The sequence below is a fragment of the Candoia aspera genome, chromosome 1 (assembly GCF_035149785.1).
Source record: "Candoia aspera isolate rCanAsp1 chromosome 1, rCanAsp1.hap2, whole genome shotgun sequence".
NCBI classification, from domain to species: domain Eukaryota; kingdom Metazoa; phylum Chordata; class Lepidosauria; order Squamata; family Boidae; genus Candoia; species Candoia aspera.
Window position 1 is genome coordinate 36,877,516 of NC_086153.1, and position 16,872 is coordinate 36,894,387.

At 39.1% G+C, this 16,872-nt stretch overlaps 3 protein-coding genes across 5 annotated transcripts in view; 1 reads left to right on the forward strand and 2 right to left on the reverse strand.

Moving 5' to 3' along the window:
• Window positions 1-4,287: 4,287 nt before the first annotated feature.
• SRSF7 (serine and arginine rich splicing factor 7) lies at window positions 4,288-9,608 on the reverse strand. 2 transcript variants are annotated; one of them, XM_063301960.1, is made up of 9 exons: window positions 9,458-9,608; window positions 8,367-8,547; window positions 8,099-8,275; window positions 7,178-7,252; window positions 7,000-7,101; window positions 5,873-5,926; window positions 5,431-5,466; window positions 4,899-4,940; window positions 4,288-4,598 (listed from the first exon to the last, which is right to left on the reverse strand). In XM_063301960.1, the coding sequence occupies exons 1-9, from the start codon at window positions 9,579-9,581 to the stop codon at window positions 4,544-4,546; spliced, it is 846 nt and encodes a 281-aa protein (XP_063158030.1). In that variant the 5' UTR covers window positions 9,582-9,608; the 3' UTR covers window positions 4,288-4,543. The 2 variants fall into 2 exon arrangements, with proteins under 2 accessions (XP_063158030.1, XP_063158037.1); XM_063301967.1 differs by lacking the exon at window positions 4,899-4,940 and having other exon boundaries at window positions 5,873-5,933; window positions 6,998-7,101.
• Window positions 9,609-10,603: 995 nt separating this feature from the next.
• On the forward strand, window positions 10,604-15,027 carry GEMIN6 (gem nuclear organelle associated protein 6). Its single transcript, XM_063301952.1, has 3 exons — window positions 10,604-10,697; window positions 13,064-13,209; window positions 14,417-15,027. The coding sequence occupies exons 2-3, from the start codon at window positions 13,082-13,084 to the stop codon at window positions 14,799-14,801; spliced, it is 513 nt and encodes a 170-aa protein (XP_063158022.1). The 5' UTR covers window positions 10,604-10,697; window positions 13,064-13,081; the 3' UTR covers window positions 14,802-15,027.
• A 550-nt stretch (window positions 15,028-15,577) lies between these two features.
• DHX57 (DExH-box helicase 57) overlaps window positions 15,578-16,872 on the reverse strand; it is a 43,570-nt gene continuing 42,275 nt past the window's right edge. For both annotated transcript variants that reach the window (XM_063301978.1, XM_063301984.1), the window contains exon 23: window positions 15,578-16,297. In XM_063301978.1, coding sequence (XP_063158048.1) covers window positions 16,154-16,297 — 144 coding nt within the window. In that variant the 3' untranslated portion in view covers window positions 15,578-16,153. The remainder of the gene's footprint in view (window positions 16,298-16,872) is intronic.

Consider the following 16,872-nt stretch of genomic DNA (forward strand, 5'->3'; position numbering starts at 1 on the left):
TTGCCTCAAATTTACCTCCGATGTTTCTAATTTTCTGGAAGAGGTCTCTTGTCCTTCCTATTCTATTGTCTTCTTCCACTTCCGCGCATTGCTTGTTTAAAAATAATTCCTTATCTCTTCTGGCTAACCTCTGGAATTTTGCATTTAATTGGGCATATCTCCCCCTATCGCTGTTGCCTTTTGCTTTCCTTCTTTCTTGGGCTACTTCTAGTGTCTCAGCAGACAGCCATTTTGCCTTCTTGGTTTTCTCTTTCTTTGGGATGTATTTTGTTGCCGCCTCCTGAACAATGCTGCGAACTTCTGTCCAGAGTTCTTCCGGGACCCTATCTACTAAGTCCAGTGCCTTAAATCTATTCTTCACCTCCACTGCATATTCCTTAGGAATATTAGTGAGCTCATATCTAGCTGATCTGTGGGTCTTCTCTAATCTGTTTAGTCTGATCCTAAATTGTGCAAGTAGTAGTTCGTGATCAGAACTACAGTCAGCACCAGGTCTTGTTTTTACCGACTGTACAGATGTCCGCCACCTTTGGCTGCAAAGGATGTAGTCAGTCTGATTTCGGTGTTGTCCATCTGGTGAAGTCCATGTATAAAGCCGTCTCTTAGGTTGTTGGAAGAGAGTGTTTGTTATGCAGAGTGAATTGTCTTGGCAAAATTCTATCAGCCTATGTCCTGCTTCGTTTTGTTCTCCCAGGCCATACTCACCTGTAATTCGAGGTGTCATTTGACTGCCCACCTTAGCATTCCAGTCTCCTGTGATGAAAATAACATCTCTTTTAGGCGTGTCATCCAGTAGGTGCTGCAGATCCTCATAGAACTGCTCTACTTCAGCTTCTTCAGCATTTGTGGTTGGGGCGTATATTTGGATCACTGTGATGTTAGATGGCTTGCCCTGGATTCGAATTGAGATCATTCTGTCGCTTTTTGGATTGTATCCAAGCACTGCTTTCGCCACTTTGCTATTAATTATGAAGGCTACTCCATTTCTTCTGTGGTCCTCTTGTCCACAGTAGTAGATCTGGTGGTCATTTGATGTGAAGTGGCCCATTCCAGTCCATTTCAGTTCACTGACGCCCAGAATGTCTATCTTTAATCTTGACATCTCACCAAGAACCACATCCAATTTGCCCTGGGTCATAGATCTTACATTCCAGGTTCCAATGGTGTGTTGATCCTTAGAACATCGGATATGCCATTCACCACCAGCACCGTCGGCCGCTAGCCGTCCTTTCGGCTTTGAGCTAGCTGCGTCATCACGTCTGGGGCTAGTTGAACTCATCCTCTGTTCCTCCCCAGTAGCATTTTGACTATCTTCCGACCTGGGGGTCTCATCTTCCGATGGTATACCGACATATCTCTGGTTGTACTGATCCATTTAGTTTTCACGGCAAGAATACTGGGGTGGGTTGCCATTACCTTCCCCAGGGATCGCATTTAGTCTGACCTCTCTGTCATGACCTTCCCGTCTTGGGTGGCCCTTCACGGTTTAGCTCATGGCATCGAGGTGCTCAAGCTCCAGCACCACGACAAGGTAACGATCCTTTGCTGAAGAATCATGAACATAGACTTTCATTAAATTAGTCTGTTGGCAGTGCTCCTTGACAACACAGGTGTTACTGAGATAATCTGATCGTAAGATATTTGGCAGTGCACTTATGTTTCTAGTTATCCCAGAATTTAATATTGCAAATATGGAATGCTAGTTCAGCACTCAGGATAGCTCAAATGGTCATCTTGTCATCACTCCTTTAATTCAAGCATTATTCTTCTGGAACCACATGAGTGCTATACAGGTTGAGGAGGCAGGGCTGTTTTAAGGAGCCAGACATGTACTGTGAATGTACCAATACCAGTTCTGAACGGTTGCATATATCCTTAACACGCTGCTAGATTTCATGTCATGGTGTGTGCAAGTCAGCTCAAAACAGCTTCTTTTCCTTTTAACAGCTTAGGACTGTAGTCGAGTTCCAGTCAAACTCACCTGGCATAATTAGGAAGAGTCATACTGTAATGGCATCAGATCTGTCCCACCTATCTCAAACTCTTATTTTCCTTTAGGGTAGGTAGGTTAAAAAAACGGTTTTCAGAAGATGGCTTAGTTTTCTACTTGCAATTTGGCAAGATAGAAGGAAACCAAAGGGAAGGCAGTTGATATGAATAGGTAGCTAGAGTTCTGCCCTAATGTTATCTGGCACGCTTAAAGGTACTTGAGTCTGTTTTCTCATCAGAATGAGATTTGCAATAAATGAATCAATTATAAAGCACATCAAATTCCAGATGTCAGTGCATGATTTACTAGGCCAGACCACTTCCATAATAGTCTCTGTAATCTTTCAGGTGGCATTATTTCATATAGTGGCATACCCACAGCAATAAGCATTCAATATAAAGGCTGGGGTGAGAGGAACTGCTGCTTAAAAAGATTGACATTCCATCTCAATGCCCAGTTAAGTATCACTGAAGCCAATCCCACCTTTCCCTAAAGTATTATATATAGTTAATTGGCGTTTTAAAGATTTATCTTTTTGGCACACAATACCCCAAGGTCCAGATTTATTAACAGTGAAACCTCATGGATTTTTTATTGGACAGGGTGAGTTAGATCCTTTCCCACTTCAAGTGACTTATGAATCAACTCATTCTTCAAGTTTGGGGTTTGCAGAATCCTATCATATACAAAACAAAATAAAATGATTTTAGGCTTGATGGTAAGGCAACGTATACTTTATCACTATATGCAGTATGAGATGGTAGATTAAGTCTGCAATCAACGGCAGTTTTTAGGATAGAAAGCTAAGATAGTCCATGCAGTTAACCAAAGAAATGAATTTGTGTCAAAATAGCTATTGAAGCTTTTAGGAAAAGAAGTTTGTTCTCAACACAGAAGTGTACTTCACCTTTGTAATTTATTTAGCTTGTAGCGTTACAGTGGCCAACAGGAAGGACTATAAAAAGTGGCAGGAAATGCAGTCAAGGACTACTGGGGAGATACTGCAGCCATGCTAAGCATTAAACTATACAGCATCCCTTAGAAAGCATTATAACTATTTAATGCCCTTACAAGTTTTTGCCTTCAACTGCAGAACCCCTGAAATCTTAAAATTTTATGAAATGCAGCTGAAGCCATGTCCCTCTCTGTAGGAATACCTGAAGTCAAGTCTTGACATTGGGGGTATGCAGCATTTTGCATTTAAACTCCGAAAGGTGCTTTGGAACATGTTGTACCTTAAAGCAGACACAAGCAACCCTGGGAAATATGGCTGTATTAAGGTGTTCCACAGCATTACTTGAAATGTCTTTCACCTTCTTCCTAAGACACTTGCTGTAATACTGAATCTAGTAATAGGAAATGTTTTAATAGTCTTGAAATGGTCTTAATTGTTGTACAAGAGGCTCAGTGTGTAGTGTAATGATTAAGATGTTGGACTAGGATTAGACCCAGATTCAAGTTCTCCCTCAGCTATAAAATCTCACTGAGTGACTTTGGATAAGTCACTTTCTTATTCCACCTATCTATCAGGTTAATCTAGGGATAAGACACCAATATCATACTGAATTCCAGGAGAAAAAGGATATGAGTGAAATAAAATACGGAGTGATACTTAAGCTCCTACATTCTTTTCTCTAAGAAATAGGGTTTAACTGCTTTAGTAAACCCTTTGCAATTTTGATTGTCAGATATAGCAAAGATTGTTCTTCTCAGCAAACTGTACAAGGGACTAATTTTGTAATTTACAAAATACAATTTTATCTTAAATTTTATCAAGTTTACTTAGGTAAGGAATCTTTAAACCTATATTCTTCTTCCACAAGGGGCAGGAAGGGTGAGTAAACCCCAGTCCCATAAAATAGATTTTGTTCTGGTGAAGGATAAGAAATACTGCTCTGAAATTTGCCTGCTTTATCCAACAGAGAGCAAGTACCCAATCACATTGTTTCCTAATTCCAGACTGGAGCCAAGTTGCCATCTGAAATTGTCTTGTCTTTAGATAGTTAACTGTGCCTGGAATGACACAATAAGCATCCTGCGGTATGAATTAACAGATCAAATCAAAACATTTCTATATACTATTACAAAATCAGACAAGCAGCTTCCTTAATACACCATTTCAAGTCATTAGGATTGTGCCTAAAATACCAATTAAATCACATAAGTCTATTGCAGGCAGCCTAGTAATAACAAGTCAATATATCCTTGCACAGTATTTGGATACAACACTAAAGTATCTGTTTGGAGCTTGCTTTTAACATGCACTTGAGTATTAACAGAAGCAGATAACATTATAGCAAAGTTAGAAACACATTTTATTTCATGTGCCCATAAAAAGACACTTTTCAGGTCATAGGATGTTATTACATACAAGAAATTGTGCACTATAGTCTACTGGAGCAGCTTTTACAGATTTTGCTAAAAGTTCCAAATCCTTGCTGCATTAACCCTAAAAAAAGATTTTCTTCAGTCAACTAAATCCTTACATTTCTCAATAAAGAAATCCCTTAAAATTACGTAAACAAAACTTTTCCTAACACGTTCTTTGTCATTCTAATCCATTCTTTCAGGACTGATACTTCTTCGAGGGCTTCCCGATGGTGAGCGACTAGAAATAAAAAAAAGAGGGAGGAGAAACCAAGTCACAAGAAGTTAATTTAATAAAGTTTGACCAGATTAATAGATTAGTGTTGTTATAATCAGGCCCGTTACTAATTCTAGAGCAATAATTATAATCCTAATATCTAATTATTTGGGTTATCTTTTAAAAGAGCATGTTAGTTAGAGTGGAAATCATATAAAATTTTAATGTTAAGTACCAAAGCAAACTCCCCACAATTCATGCAGCCCCTTTCCCACAGTAACGTATTGCCAAGCTTTCAAGGCATTCAAGAAGCAGCATACTTACCGTGAGTTAATGGAGAATGGATATAAATGGCTCATATCAAAACTGAAAAAGCAAGACTTAAGATTAAATCAAGTAAAATGCTTTTAAATACATTACTAATTTGGGTTAACTAAAAATTCAGATTTATTCTGCTTGGATAACAGCTGCCATTCAAAATATAGATTATTCTGCAGTATAGCAGTTACTCCCAAAGTTTATTCAAGGTCATTTGTAATTCTATACCTTCTCAGTCTGACTATGAGCCATTTAAGTTTATTGTCCATTAACACAGCCATGATAATGTGCTCATTGATTTAATACACATAAGAACTTCCCATTTTGGAGAGTAGCTCTGAATACTAATTCAAACTGGGAAGACTTGCAAAATTTTGTTATGTATCTATCACTATTTTTTAGTTAGATGAAGAGCCTCACAATACAGTAATATATCTGCATCCTCCACACATCTATGCTGAAATCATTACTATGAATTACTTTTTCTTAGTTAACTCCATGCAAGAGTATAATAATTCAACCTGCAGATTCAACTTACCTTCTCTTTAAAGATGGTGATCGTGATTTAGAGCGGCTGTTGAAATATCAATTAACTTCGATTAGTGTTAACAAACATTCCGACTACTCCATTTTACAGTTATGATTCCTACTTTACAAAATGCAGGTTTGATCTGACAGTAAGGAACATTTTGCAACTGTTATTTCTATATCATATACTTAGAACCAAAAGGACTTCCAATAAGTACGGAGTACATAATAAAGTCTTCATACAATAAATTGTACATGTGTGCATGTACGTATACAAAAAGACAGGCCGTTTTCCTTCAAATACAGCAAAAGCTAAATAAGCAAAGCATCTAGTGTTTCTAATTAAGCTAAACTTTGTAAGAATCATTTAGGTTAGCTATTCAGAGCCAAGCTCACATTTAATTCAGGTTATTACTAATTGCTGCTTTAAATGTCCATAAATGGAAGTTTACCTGCTTCTGGGACGTGAAATGGACCTTGACCGCGACCTGGATCGTGATCGGGACCTGAGATTAAAAAAAAAGAAAAACAAATTCAATCCCGTGGTGCTCCAGCTCCTGAATATTCATACAGGCCAAACTACCTAATTATTCCAGAGTATTACTTGGATTAATAGTAATATTAATGCATCATTGAAGTAAGATTCTAGAGAGACAGCTATAATGTAGAGGTAACCATTGATATTTCCAGGGGTTCTTTTCAGTTTAAAACAGCAGAAAACTGCAAATTATAGGACTCTGAATCTATAGAACTCGGGGAAAGAGATGGCTCTCTTTCCACAAGCATTTCTTCTCAGCAGTCATTTGGAAGCGTAACAGTATTTGTTCCTTCTCAGGCACAGATCTGGGTCAGTCTAGTTGCAAGGCTTCACATGGTTTGCTTTCTTCAAAGTGGTGGAGTTTTTCCACTGATGCTCACTTTTATGTTCTATTTCTCTTTCATTGTATCAGTGGAGAGGTTTCACATACCACTGGACGCTAGTGCTGCCTGCAACTACTAATGGCGATCTCTCAGTTGTGCCAGTGGATGTTCTGATCTCAAGAGCACCTGCAGTTCACTCTCATCATAATAAGCAATCTGTGAGGAATAGTACAGCTCAGCAGTGTGACCTAAGAGCCCCCCAAAGCAGGAAAGCCAGCACAAGCTATGTACAGTGAGCCCTCTCAATCACCAAACTACTCCAAAAGCCAGCTGCCACATTCAGCATTACATTTGGCTGAGCTAGAGATTCATTGTGATACTGCAACAAGAGTAGAGGAACACTGCACTGATGACTTAACCCTTAACAAATGCAATCTGCACACATGCAAAAAGATAATCCACTACTTTGCATATAAAGTAACAAAAACCAGACAAAAAGACAGACATGCTAAAACCTATTAGGTCTAGTTTCTTAATGGTAAATATGTGAAACCACAGATAACAAGGGCTAACTAATTGTGTTAATACTGCTGAGTCTGGTAAAATTCACGAAAATGCTGATAGCTGGCCTGATTTAATTAATGCACACATACAAATAAAGTTACAGCATTCAAAATCTAAGAAATGTCTATTTCACATTCATTGTTAGCCAAATTACCTTGATCTCTTTAAGGAACCTGAACGGGATCTACGTGGCGAAGCAGATCTGGATCTACGAGGAGACAACGATCTAGATCTGCGAGCTGATATTGACCTGGATCTAAAAAGAAATAGGCTTACAGTTATACTGTTCTTTGCCTATTAAGCTAGAGCAGTCTACTGACGTAAATGCTTACCTCCTGCCACGACTTCGGCTGCGTGAGCGAGAATATCTCCTTCCTCTGGATCTTGAATGAGACCGAGACCGTGACCTAGTTTTAGGTTAGAGGAAAAAAAATTAGACCACACACTCAACAATTAGCATGTGAGCCTTCGCTGAAGCCAAAACATCAGCTATCTAAAAATTAGTGTCTGTCAGATGAAAAATTCAGGGCCTTGTCTTGAGTATTTTTACTACCTAACAAAGATGTTAAACTATAACATTTTAGAATTACATCATAATATAAAACACTGTAATGTGTATTTAAAATAAACCTTGCAAGTTTGCAGGTCGACCCTCTTTGGCCCAAGGTCTAGCAGATCTAGACGGTCTAGAAGTATCTATAGCCGATCGCTGCATCTAGGTGTTCTCTTCAATCTAACGACGATCAAACTGACAGCCAAATGAGCCAGGTGAGGCTTGATTGACGCAAGAAGATTTTTCTAGGTGGGAATGTGGTCAATCTGGTGTTCCTCTTTTTAAACCGGAGGGGGGCCCAATTGAAAGCCAAATTTACTGTTACGGCGATCACCGTCTCAATTTTTCTGCCCTTTAAAGAATAAGGTGAAGCTAGGTGTAGATGGCTCGAGGGGATCTGGCCTCTTATGCTGATCACCTCAAGGTCTAGGAGGATCTTAATTGTCGGATTTGCAAGGCGCCTCAGCATGAAATCTTAAGGCTCGTGACATTCTGAATCAAGGCGACTGACTCAAACGAAGAAACCTGAAAGGTTTTGACCAGGTTGATTATTAACATATTAACATTTTAATACAAAATATAAACAAATGTAACATACCTATATAATTACATTATTATTAAAATGGTGCTTTATTTCCTTTTTTTCTAACCAAAAACTACAGTTAATTATTAAAGACAGCTTGCTTGTATCTACACATACCTGCTTCTTCTCCGACGACTGTAGCGATGACAGTCATAAGCATAATGACCTTTCTCACCACATTCATAACATCTATCATTAGGATCAAATGGTCGCCGCGCTGGGGGTCTATCATAGCGAGACCTACGAGGCATACCAGTTGATAACTCCACTCTAACCCTGGAACCACATATCACCCTACGAAAGTAAAGCAGTTCAGTCAGCATACCTAATCCCACTACAAAAAGGCAAATTATTTCCTGAATAACAAACTTGTATTCCCACTTACTTTCCATCTAGACCACGAACAGCATCTTCAGCATCTCGTGGGTCTTCAAATTCAACAAATGCAAATCCAGGAGGGTTTCGTGCAATCCACACTGTACGTAAGGGTCCATAGTAGCTGAAAGCCCTTTCAAGTTCTCCTTTACCAGCACCTGTTCCTAAGTTGCCAACATACACTTTCGTTTCTGCAAAAATAGCAATTATAAAAACTAGTTTTAGTTGTCTTTTAAGATTAGTTCAGGAAGAAAAAACATACTTAATGGAGCATAAGTTCTATTATAGTTGAAGACACTGATTTTAAAACGTGAATAATCTTCCAGATGAATTTAACTAAGCTATCTACTTCCTGTAAACTGTGCCTCTTAGTACACTGGATGTAGTACAGTTTTCAGGTTTTGTGCTCACCACTGCCCTATTAACGTTACTCTTCGTTTTACAGCATTTGATTTATTTATGGTCTCCGTGCACTGGTTGGGTTTCCAGAAAAAAACGAAAGTAGAAAAGTAGCTGTCCTTCGCTCGCACAGGGCGCACCAGCCCAACTACTCCACCCACTCGGGCCCAGGAAGCCGCTGAATCACAAGGCAAAGCGGCGCTCATGCTCATTCGCGCGCGTGCGCACTCCGCCACCGCCTCCAGACGGTGGACACACGCGGCCGCCTCATTGCAAGCTCGCCCGCTCCCGCGGCTTCCCCCACCACCTTCCAGCCCCGCCGATCACGGGCGCCGCCATCTTTAGTACCGCCTCCATTTTACCCGCACACCGGTAGTAGCATTAACAGAAAGTGAAGAAGGAAATTAAGCTAAACCATTAAGTCCCTGCCTGCCTCCACTACAAAGGTTCCTCAAGCAATCCAGCAGCGCATCTGCGCATTTACGCTTAATAATTCCGAGTCAAAGGAAGTTCACCTCGGTACATCCAGCGACTATAACATGTGCAAAATGGCGCCGGGTCATTTCTCAATGGGCCTTAACATGATTGTAGATACAGCTTAGCACCGACAAAAAAGTGAAATTACACCAACAGATACGGAGAATAGAAACATAGATATAGATGACATCCACCTCCCACCACGCTTCAACTCGCGTCACTTACCTCCACCATAACGGCTATAGCGCGACATCCTCACGCCAACGAAAAAACAACAACCGTCGCCGAGCGCATGCGAAGTTGCGGTCCTTATATAGAGTGCGCCGTTGATGCGCATGCGCACTATCATTGAGAGACCGCGGCTGACGGGCGAGGCGGGAAAGAGAGAGTTCGTGTTTCTATAGTAACGTTAGGCTGAAAAAGGGGAGGAGAGGACGGAAGATTCGGTGTGACGCCATTTTGAGCGTGATTAGTGCCCCGTAAGCGATGTGTTTAAAATATCGCCCGTTTTAAGGCGTTTGAGATGTACAGCTGCTATAGATATATTCGCCAGCAGTCGTTAATATGTATTTTAAAAATCGTTTGAGGATCGCTCGAAATTCTAACAATTTGTCGAGCGTTAGGGAAAGCAAAGTTACTAATTTCTTCAAAAGCCCATCTTTGACTTCACTTCTCTAATATTTATCAGAACCTTTGCCTATATTCAATTATTTGTTAGCAGTGCCATCTTGGTTGATGCCAAAAAAATAACACAGCGCCGGTCGTAGTTAGTATCTGGATGGAAGACCACTAGAAAATTTCACAACTCTGGACTAGACCAGGAAGAGCTGCGAAAGAAGACCAAGCAAAACCACTTCCTGCTGTTGCCAAGACAATGTCCATAAACCACCAAAATTCAAGGTCCAGCTAAAGGAAACATTATTTTTACCTTTAGAGTAGTTATCCTTACGAAGCAGCTTAAATAACGAACAAAGCCTTCAAATTCATCCAAAATAAGATAGCCAATGTATAATACCGCCCAGAAGATAAGACGTTTAAAAGGTGAATCCTAAAAATCCGGAGCAAAAATGGAGTAACGGGAAAGTAACCACAGAAACGGAATCGCCTCTTCGTAATTTGCTAGTTCTGCTCTGAAACAGATGGCCAAGCATTGAAGAACGTGCACAAAATTCCGCCGTGAATCAGTTTTTGAAAACTTTTTCTTTAATCGTAGAGATCCCATGCTACTTAAATAAAGCAGTATAATGTTCTAAGGGACTTCCTCCACGCAGCCCCGTCCGTCTCGAGATTCAGTAAATCCCACAGAAAGATCCGGCTACGGAAGGGGAGGAAAGAGACTTCCAAGCGCGGTGCATTCTGGGCCCAGAAATGGTGGCCTGGCTCTTTCTTTAAAGGCTGTTCCGGGGTGCGTGGCCGCTGCCGAAACTGGACGTCCGTATTGCAATTTCTTTTAAGGATGTACATGGTGAGTGCTACCTTTGCTTAACTAATAGAGCTGTAGTCCTGCAGTCCAGCTTTTCTAATCAACGCCCTCTCCTTTTATGGATTTGGCTATAACAACCGCGAGGCAAAACGGTATGTTCGTAACTGCAGGTTTTCGGACCTGAAATTAATGTATGTATTGGGGTCCATACTCTTAGGAACATTGCTTGTTCAGTACTAACGAATAGTACTCTTGCAGAAAGGTTACTCGATGGAATAATATCGCAACCTGTCTTCGGTACCGAAGATCTTTTAGCAAAGGGATTTCGATGATACGAATTCCTATTTGTTGTTGCTAGAATCGTAATTATTGTTGTTACTTTACTGTATTTATACCCTGCCTTTCTTGGGAGAATTCGAAGTATATGGGGCGTTCTCGCCTTATTCTCCAAAAAGAAATCCGTGAGGTGAATTGCTGGGAAATAGTGACTGACCCAAGGTTGACTGTGAATCTTTATACCTGCGGTATAAAATCTGTGTATCTTAAAACATAACCTGATTCAAGAATGTTGTCATTTGACTCAGTCTATGTGCAGCTGTTCATAATTTAGAAAGTAGGGTTTTAAATCTTCCTGCTACCGTTACTTTGCTTTGGGGTAAAAAGAGCCTCAGTTGGTATCAATAACCTCCTCGGTTTAGTTCCAGAAATTTATAGCATTATGGACACATCTTGTTGCTGTTCCTGTGACTGAGAGTGCAATTCAGTTCTACATTTATAAACTAATGTAGTAATTTATAAAATTAGTTTATTTTGAGGCAGCAGGTCAGATGAAGGCTACAATCCAATACATATTTGCCTGGGAGTAAGTTCTGTTGAACTCAGTTACCCCTCTTGTAAATATGTATGTATAGGTGTACTTTTACCTTCTTATGATAGGAGTATAATGTGCTTATACAAATTAATGAGAAAGCCATTATGTATTTTTGCTATCAAAATTTTGGGTCAGTGACTGAAGGTTTCCTTCAAGAAATGGAAAGCCTACCCTACCAAAAGGACCCCAAGCTTTGGAAGAAAACAAATGAATTGGTTATGAGGAATGTGAAAGAAAAGAAAAATTGAGTTTATGGCAAAAAGTTATACAGAGAGCCAGTGCGGTTATGGTGTTGGGCTACAACCAAGGAAACCCAAGTTTTGCTCCACTCTGTTAAGTACTGTCACTTGGGTGACCTGCACAGTCATTCTCTTCCAGTCCAGCTCAGCTCACAGCGTTGTTCTGGGGAAATATGGGAGGAGGGAGTGTTATGTATACATCTTGAGCTCCTGAGGAAAGGCAGGATATAAGACAAATAATAATTAACAAATTAATTGATAAACTAACAATAAACTAGAAAATGCCCAGAGTCATTTAAAGTTGGGTGGCACCAAATCAATAAATAAAACTGAAGAGAACCAATAAAAAGTTATTTAAATATATTTGAAATAAACAAACCAACAAAAAAAAACCCAGCCAGGCTAGTGGTTGGACTTTTAAATGAGAAAGGAGTGAAAGGGATTCTTATGGACCATGCAAAGAAACTGAATTCTTTGCATCTGGCTTTACTATAGAAGATGTAGGACAAGTTCCTGAGCCTGCATTGATTTTCTCAGGGAACTGGAATTGCTAAAGCAAAGTAAGCTACTAAGAGAAGATATTCTAAGACATCTTGAAAGACTGTACAGAAAGAAGTCAACAAGGCAGGCATTCCCCCAAGAGTTTTTAAAGTACTGAAATGTAGAATTGTTTATATCCTAGCAAAAATGTGTAACTTGTCCAATCTTCTTCTGGAAGGTAGCCAGTGTGGCAGCAATTCTTAAAAAGGGACACATGGAGATCCTGGAAATGATAGGCTGGTAAAGGTAAATTAGTGGAAAGAGTAATCAAAGGAAAAATAAGCCTCTTTAAAGAAAAGTCAGCATGGATTTTGCAAAAGTAAATCCTGCTTCACCATCTTATGAATGTTTTTAAAGTGCACAAATAGATGGAGGTGACTTTGTAACACTTGGATTTTCAAAAGTCTTTGACATCTGTAAAATGCAGTGATGACTGGTCTTTAAGAAAGGACTGGATATGTTTTTGAAGGGCAGGTCTATCAAGAGCTATTAATCTTGAGATTTAATACTATCACTGGGCTGCAGGTAGCATGCATTCCAAATATCAATGTCAGGGGAACAACAGTAGGGGAGGGATATAACTGCTACTTGTGAGCATTTCATAGGCAGCTGTTGGCCATTGTAAGACACAATACTGGACTAATATGGACTTTGGCTTGATCCATTAGGGCTATTTTGTTCTTAATTACAGAATAGGCAGGAGTTCTTAATAGGACGGGAGAGGATACTGCTAGCAATGATGTTTGTTTTCTCATTAGGTTCAGTAAGAAGGAAATATGACTGAATGGCAAAGGAAGTCTCCTTTGGAATGGCTGGCTTTTGTGGATAAAGAAGTCAAAGTACAGGCTGCTGAGAAACACCAGTACAAAGGATGGGTTTTAACGGTTGACCCAGTTTCTGCCAAGTATGTACCAGTGCATTCTTCATAGAAATACTTTTTTAAAGTATTGTTCAGAGAAAGAATGGTGTGTTAAGGGAGAATGAAGGGGGTGAATGATTATAATGTATAAAATTAAAAGCAAATTAAAATGGGGGATTGTGTGCCTAAATAGGATACAAATGAAATCTTAATACAAACATTTTAAACAACCATATTTAATATTTCTGTCTGGATAGAATTTGTAAATATGAAGATAATCTATTCAGGAAAAAATGGTTATAACTAACAAGTGGTGACCAGATGTGAGTAAATTTGTTCTATGTTGTCAAGAACAATACCACATTTATTACAGCCCTAAGGCTAGATACAGTCAAAATATGTAATAGTAACTATCTTACATTTGTATATATAGAAAACAGAAAAACGATTAGTAAGATATGATCTAAAATTATCTTAAAGAATTAGAAAACTAAAATAAATCAAAATACTATGTTAAGAAACTCTAAATCTAAGTTCCGGTGACTCATCAGGTTCAAATCTGAAATAATCTGGCAAGTGTTTGTGCATGCACTGAAGGGCATCCTTTGGGATAGCTGATGAAGCATGGCATACACAAAAGACCTCAGAACTAAAAGGTACTGTGACAGGCTTTGAAACAACATCTTCATGGCTTTAAGGAGCAAAGCTGTGGGGTACTTTGCTCATGACCAAAGTGTTTCATCAAAGGATTTGCACAGTATTAGCACTTGGTATAAGAATATTTAAATTATATGTAAAATTGATAGTAATTGACCTTACACCTTAGCATGATGTTAGCTATTGTTAGAAAATGTGGTCTCATGAAAAATAATTGTACCAAACATGCAACACACATGTACAGTATATATGATTGAAATATGAGTACAAATGGACAGCCCTCATTTATTCCAGCTTTTTCTGATCTTGAGCTAGTTATTACAGACTTCAAGGATTGCTAATAAAATAACTCCAGCCCCCACAGATTTGTTGGGTAACTTGCGGGACAGCTGGTAACACCATAGCAATTTCACAGGTTCTTTCATTGGGAAAGCAGCTGTTACATTCTGACCTAAATGTTTTTGATACAACATCAGTATCCAAAGACTGATTTTTTTAGGGCTAGTATGCATGGAAAAGCCAAATAGAAATACGATAACTTAAAATACCATCCTCTAGTTTATCAAACCTTACATGAATCTCTTATTCTTGACAGCATTCTTCTGGCAAATCCCCTTGAGAATGGGAAAGTGTCTGTTTTAGTTGTTTTAGGACATGCTGTGCAGGATATTGAAATAGTGACTGAAAGAGATGATGAAATTAAAGAAAAACTTGGACACCTCTTCATCGCTGGAAAAAGCCAAACTTATAATCAAGAAGAACTGGACAGAAAGAAAAACTGCTTGAAGAATTGGCTGGAGAAAAACCACATCCCTGTAAGAGAACAAGGAGAGCCACAAACACAACTGTGTGTGGCAGGTGTATTAACCATTGATCCCCCATATGGACCAGAAGATTGCAATAGTTCTAATGAAATAATTTTGTGTAGAGTTCAAGGATTGATTCAAAGTTATCTTGCACTTCAGCAGGGAGGTATATAGATCTAATTACACTTAAAAGATATGGTAGTTTTATAAAAAGTAGGCATGTTTAATGGTTGATGGTCATAGTCAGCCAGCGTTTCCAAATTACATATTGTTTTGTGTACAAATAGCAATTGTAGCAGTTGTGCTAGTTGTATTTTCATATGAAAATAATTTGACTTTTTCCCCCCACTGAGTTCTTGGAAAGTTGCTTTGTATAAATAAAATAAAGTAAAAGAAAATGTGTATTGTCTGTCAATAACCACAGCCAAAATCATAGCAACCATTTTTGAAAGTGCCTATCATATGCTTTTAACATTCCAAATGTGTCCATTGACTTAGGGTTAGATACCCCTGCTGTTATGAAAATCTCACCTTGTTACTTTCCTCTGGCTGTAGCAGTGCAAGTTTTGACTCTATATTTTGTGAGAACCAGTGCTCAGCTACTGAAGTGAACTTCTGAAATTTGCTTTTTCCAACATACTTGGTAAATAATAATGCTAGACAAGATAGGATTTACTTAAGTTATAACAAAACTTGAACAAAAATAGGAATAAGAATTTAACAAAAAAGCCCATTGGGAAGGTTGAAAATGGCGATGATATGACTGTGGGGTGCTGTGATGGTTGTAAATGCGAACCGGTTGCCAAGTGCCTGATTGCAAACATGTGACTGCAGGGGAACGCTGCTACTGTTGTGTGAGGACTGGTTGAAAGTCGGGTTTAACACTTGTAAGTCCAAACTGTGGCTAAACAAATGGTCATAATGAGAGCTGTAAAGTGAGAGCTTTGTCATCTTGCAAGCCTAGGCCAATTTTATGCTAAAATTATTCCATAACTTGTATCACCATATTTGAATTCTAGCAGCCTACATTGATTATTTGAGTAAATGAAAAAGATGCAAATCTACTGAAACTGGAGAGGATTCATTTTAGGACACAGAACAATGTACAAACCTTGGCTATGGTAAGTTTCATACACTGCCTTTTTGGGAAGAGCAAGGACAAATTAATATACAGCCAGATTGTCACAAGAGTTAATCCTTTATTGGACAGAAAAAGTGATGAGAGAAGAATCATTAGACACTGAATTTATGTGCAATCTCTCTGAATTATCTTCTGAATGCTTACCTTTCATTCCTTGCTTTGCAAAAGGATACTTAAAAGAAAACTTACATGCAAGCTCCTTGTGTTAACATGTATCAGTTTCTACCATGATTTTAAAACTGCTTATTTTGGGCTACTTAAAAAACAGGGTTTTTTTAGTTGGATGTTTACTTTCCTTTAGACTTCCATAACAGCTGTACAATGGCCAGTGCTACATTTCATTCTGTCATTAACATTACAAGAAAGCCATCCTCACTAGCTAATGCTATTGTGTGGTCACAAGTTTTACAATCAAGCTGATAATACGAGATCCTCGAGGGCAAGTGCACAGATCCATGCTGGGGTTTTTAATTTTTTCCTGGAGTAACTGGTCAAGTTCATTGCGAAGTTCTTTCACTAGTTCTGCCACCTGAAATCACAAATATGCACCCAAAATAAAGTTTTTCTTCTGGATGAGGTTTCTAATAACAGCCACCCCAAACACTTCATAAGCACAGCACAAAGGTAGAATCCATTCCTCAATGTCACTATTCCTATCAGAACTCCATCCCACCAAACGCCTCTGGATGTTGGGCAAGGCTTGGTTCTCTCTGGCAGCTAAAGCAGAAATGGCTATGGAAGCCCAGAATCCACATCCAAATGGGAGGGAGTAATGCTGTAGCAGGCAAACCATGACCTTCCTCAGGCCTCTCTTTCACGTGATGCTGGAAAACACACCTTTACTGCCCTGTCTCTTTGATCCAGCCTAAGCCTACCTCTGGGGCAGGCAGGCTGGCTGCAAGATGGCAATTCCATCATGAGCCTTCCACAAATGGTAAGCAACACATTTCAGAGCCAGGGTAGGGATGGTATGAGGATGAACCCTCTACGTTGTTTATATCAAGAAAACCACTTTATAGGCATATTTCATTGATGGTGATTATAATTTATCTTACTGTACAATGTTGCAATTACTACTGCATGAGGCAATATACAGAGTGCCAT

Excerpts from the sequence above, each read along its gene's own strand:
- SRSF7 (XM_063301960.1), bottom strand. The coding sequence starts at position 9,581 with ATGATAGTGCGCATGCGCATCAACGGCGCACTCTATATAAGGACCGCA. Across the intron at positions 8,548-9,457 it reads CTATAGCCGTTATGGTGGAG|AAACGAAAGTGTATGTTGGC; the intron begins GTAAGTGACGCG and ends CTATTTTTGCAG. Across the intron at positions 4,941-5,430 it reads TCACCATCTTTAAAGAGAAG|TTTTGATATGAGCCATTTAT; the intron begins GTAAGTTGAATC and ends TTGCTTTTTCAG.
- GEMIN6 (XM_063301952.1), top strand. The coding sequence starts at position 13,082 with ATGACTGAATGGCAAAGGAAGTCTCCTTTGGAATGGCTGGCTTTTGTG. Across the intron at positions 13,210-14,416 it reads GTTGACCCAGTTTCTGCCAA|CATTCTTCTGGCAAATCCCC; the intron begins GTATGTACCAGT and ends TATTCTTGACAG.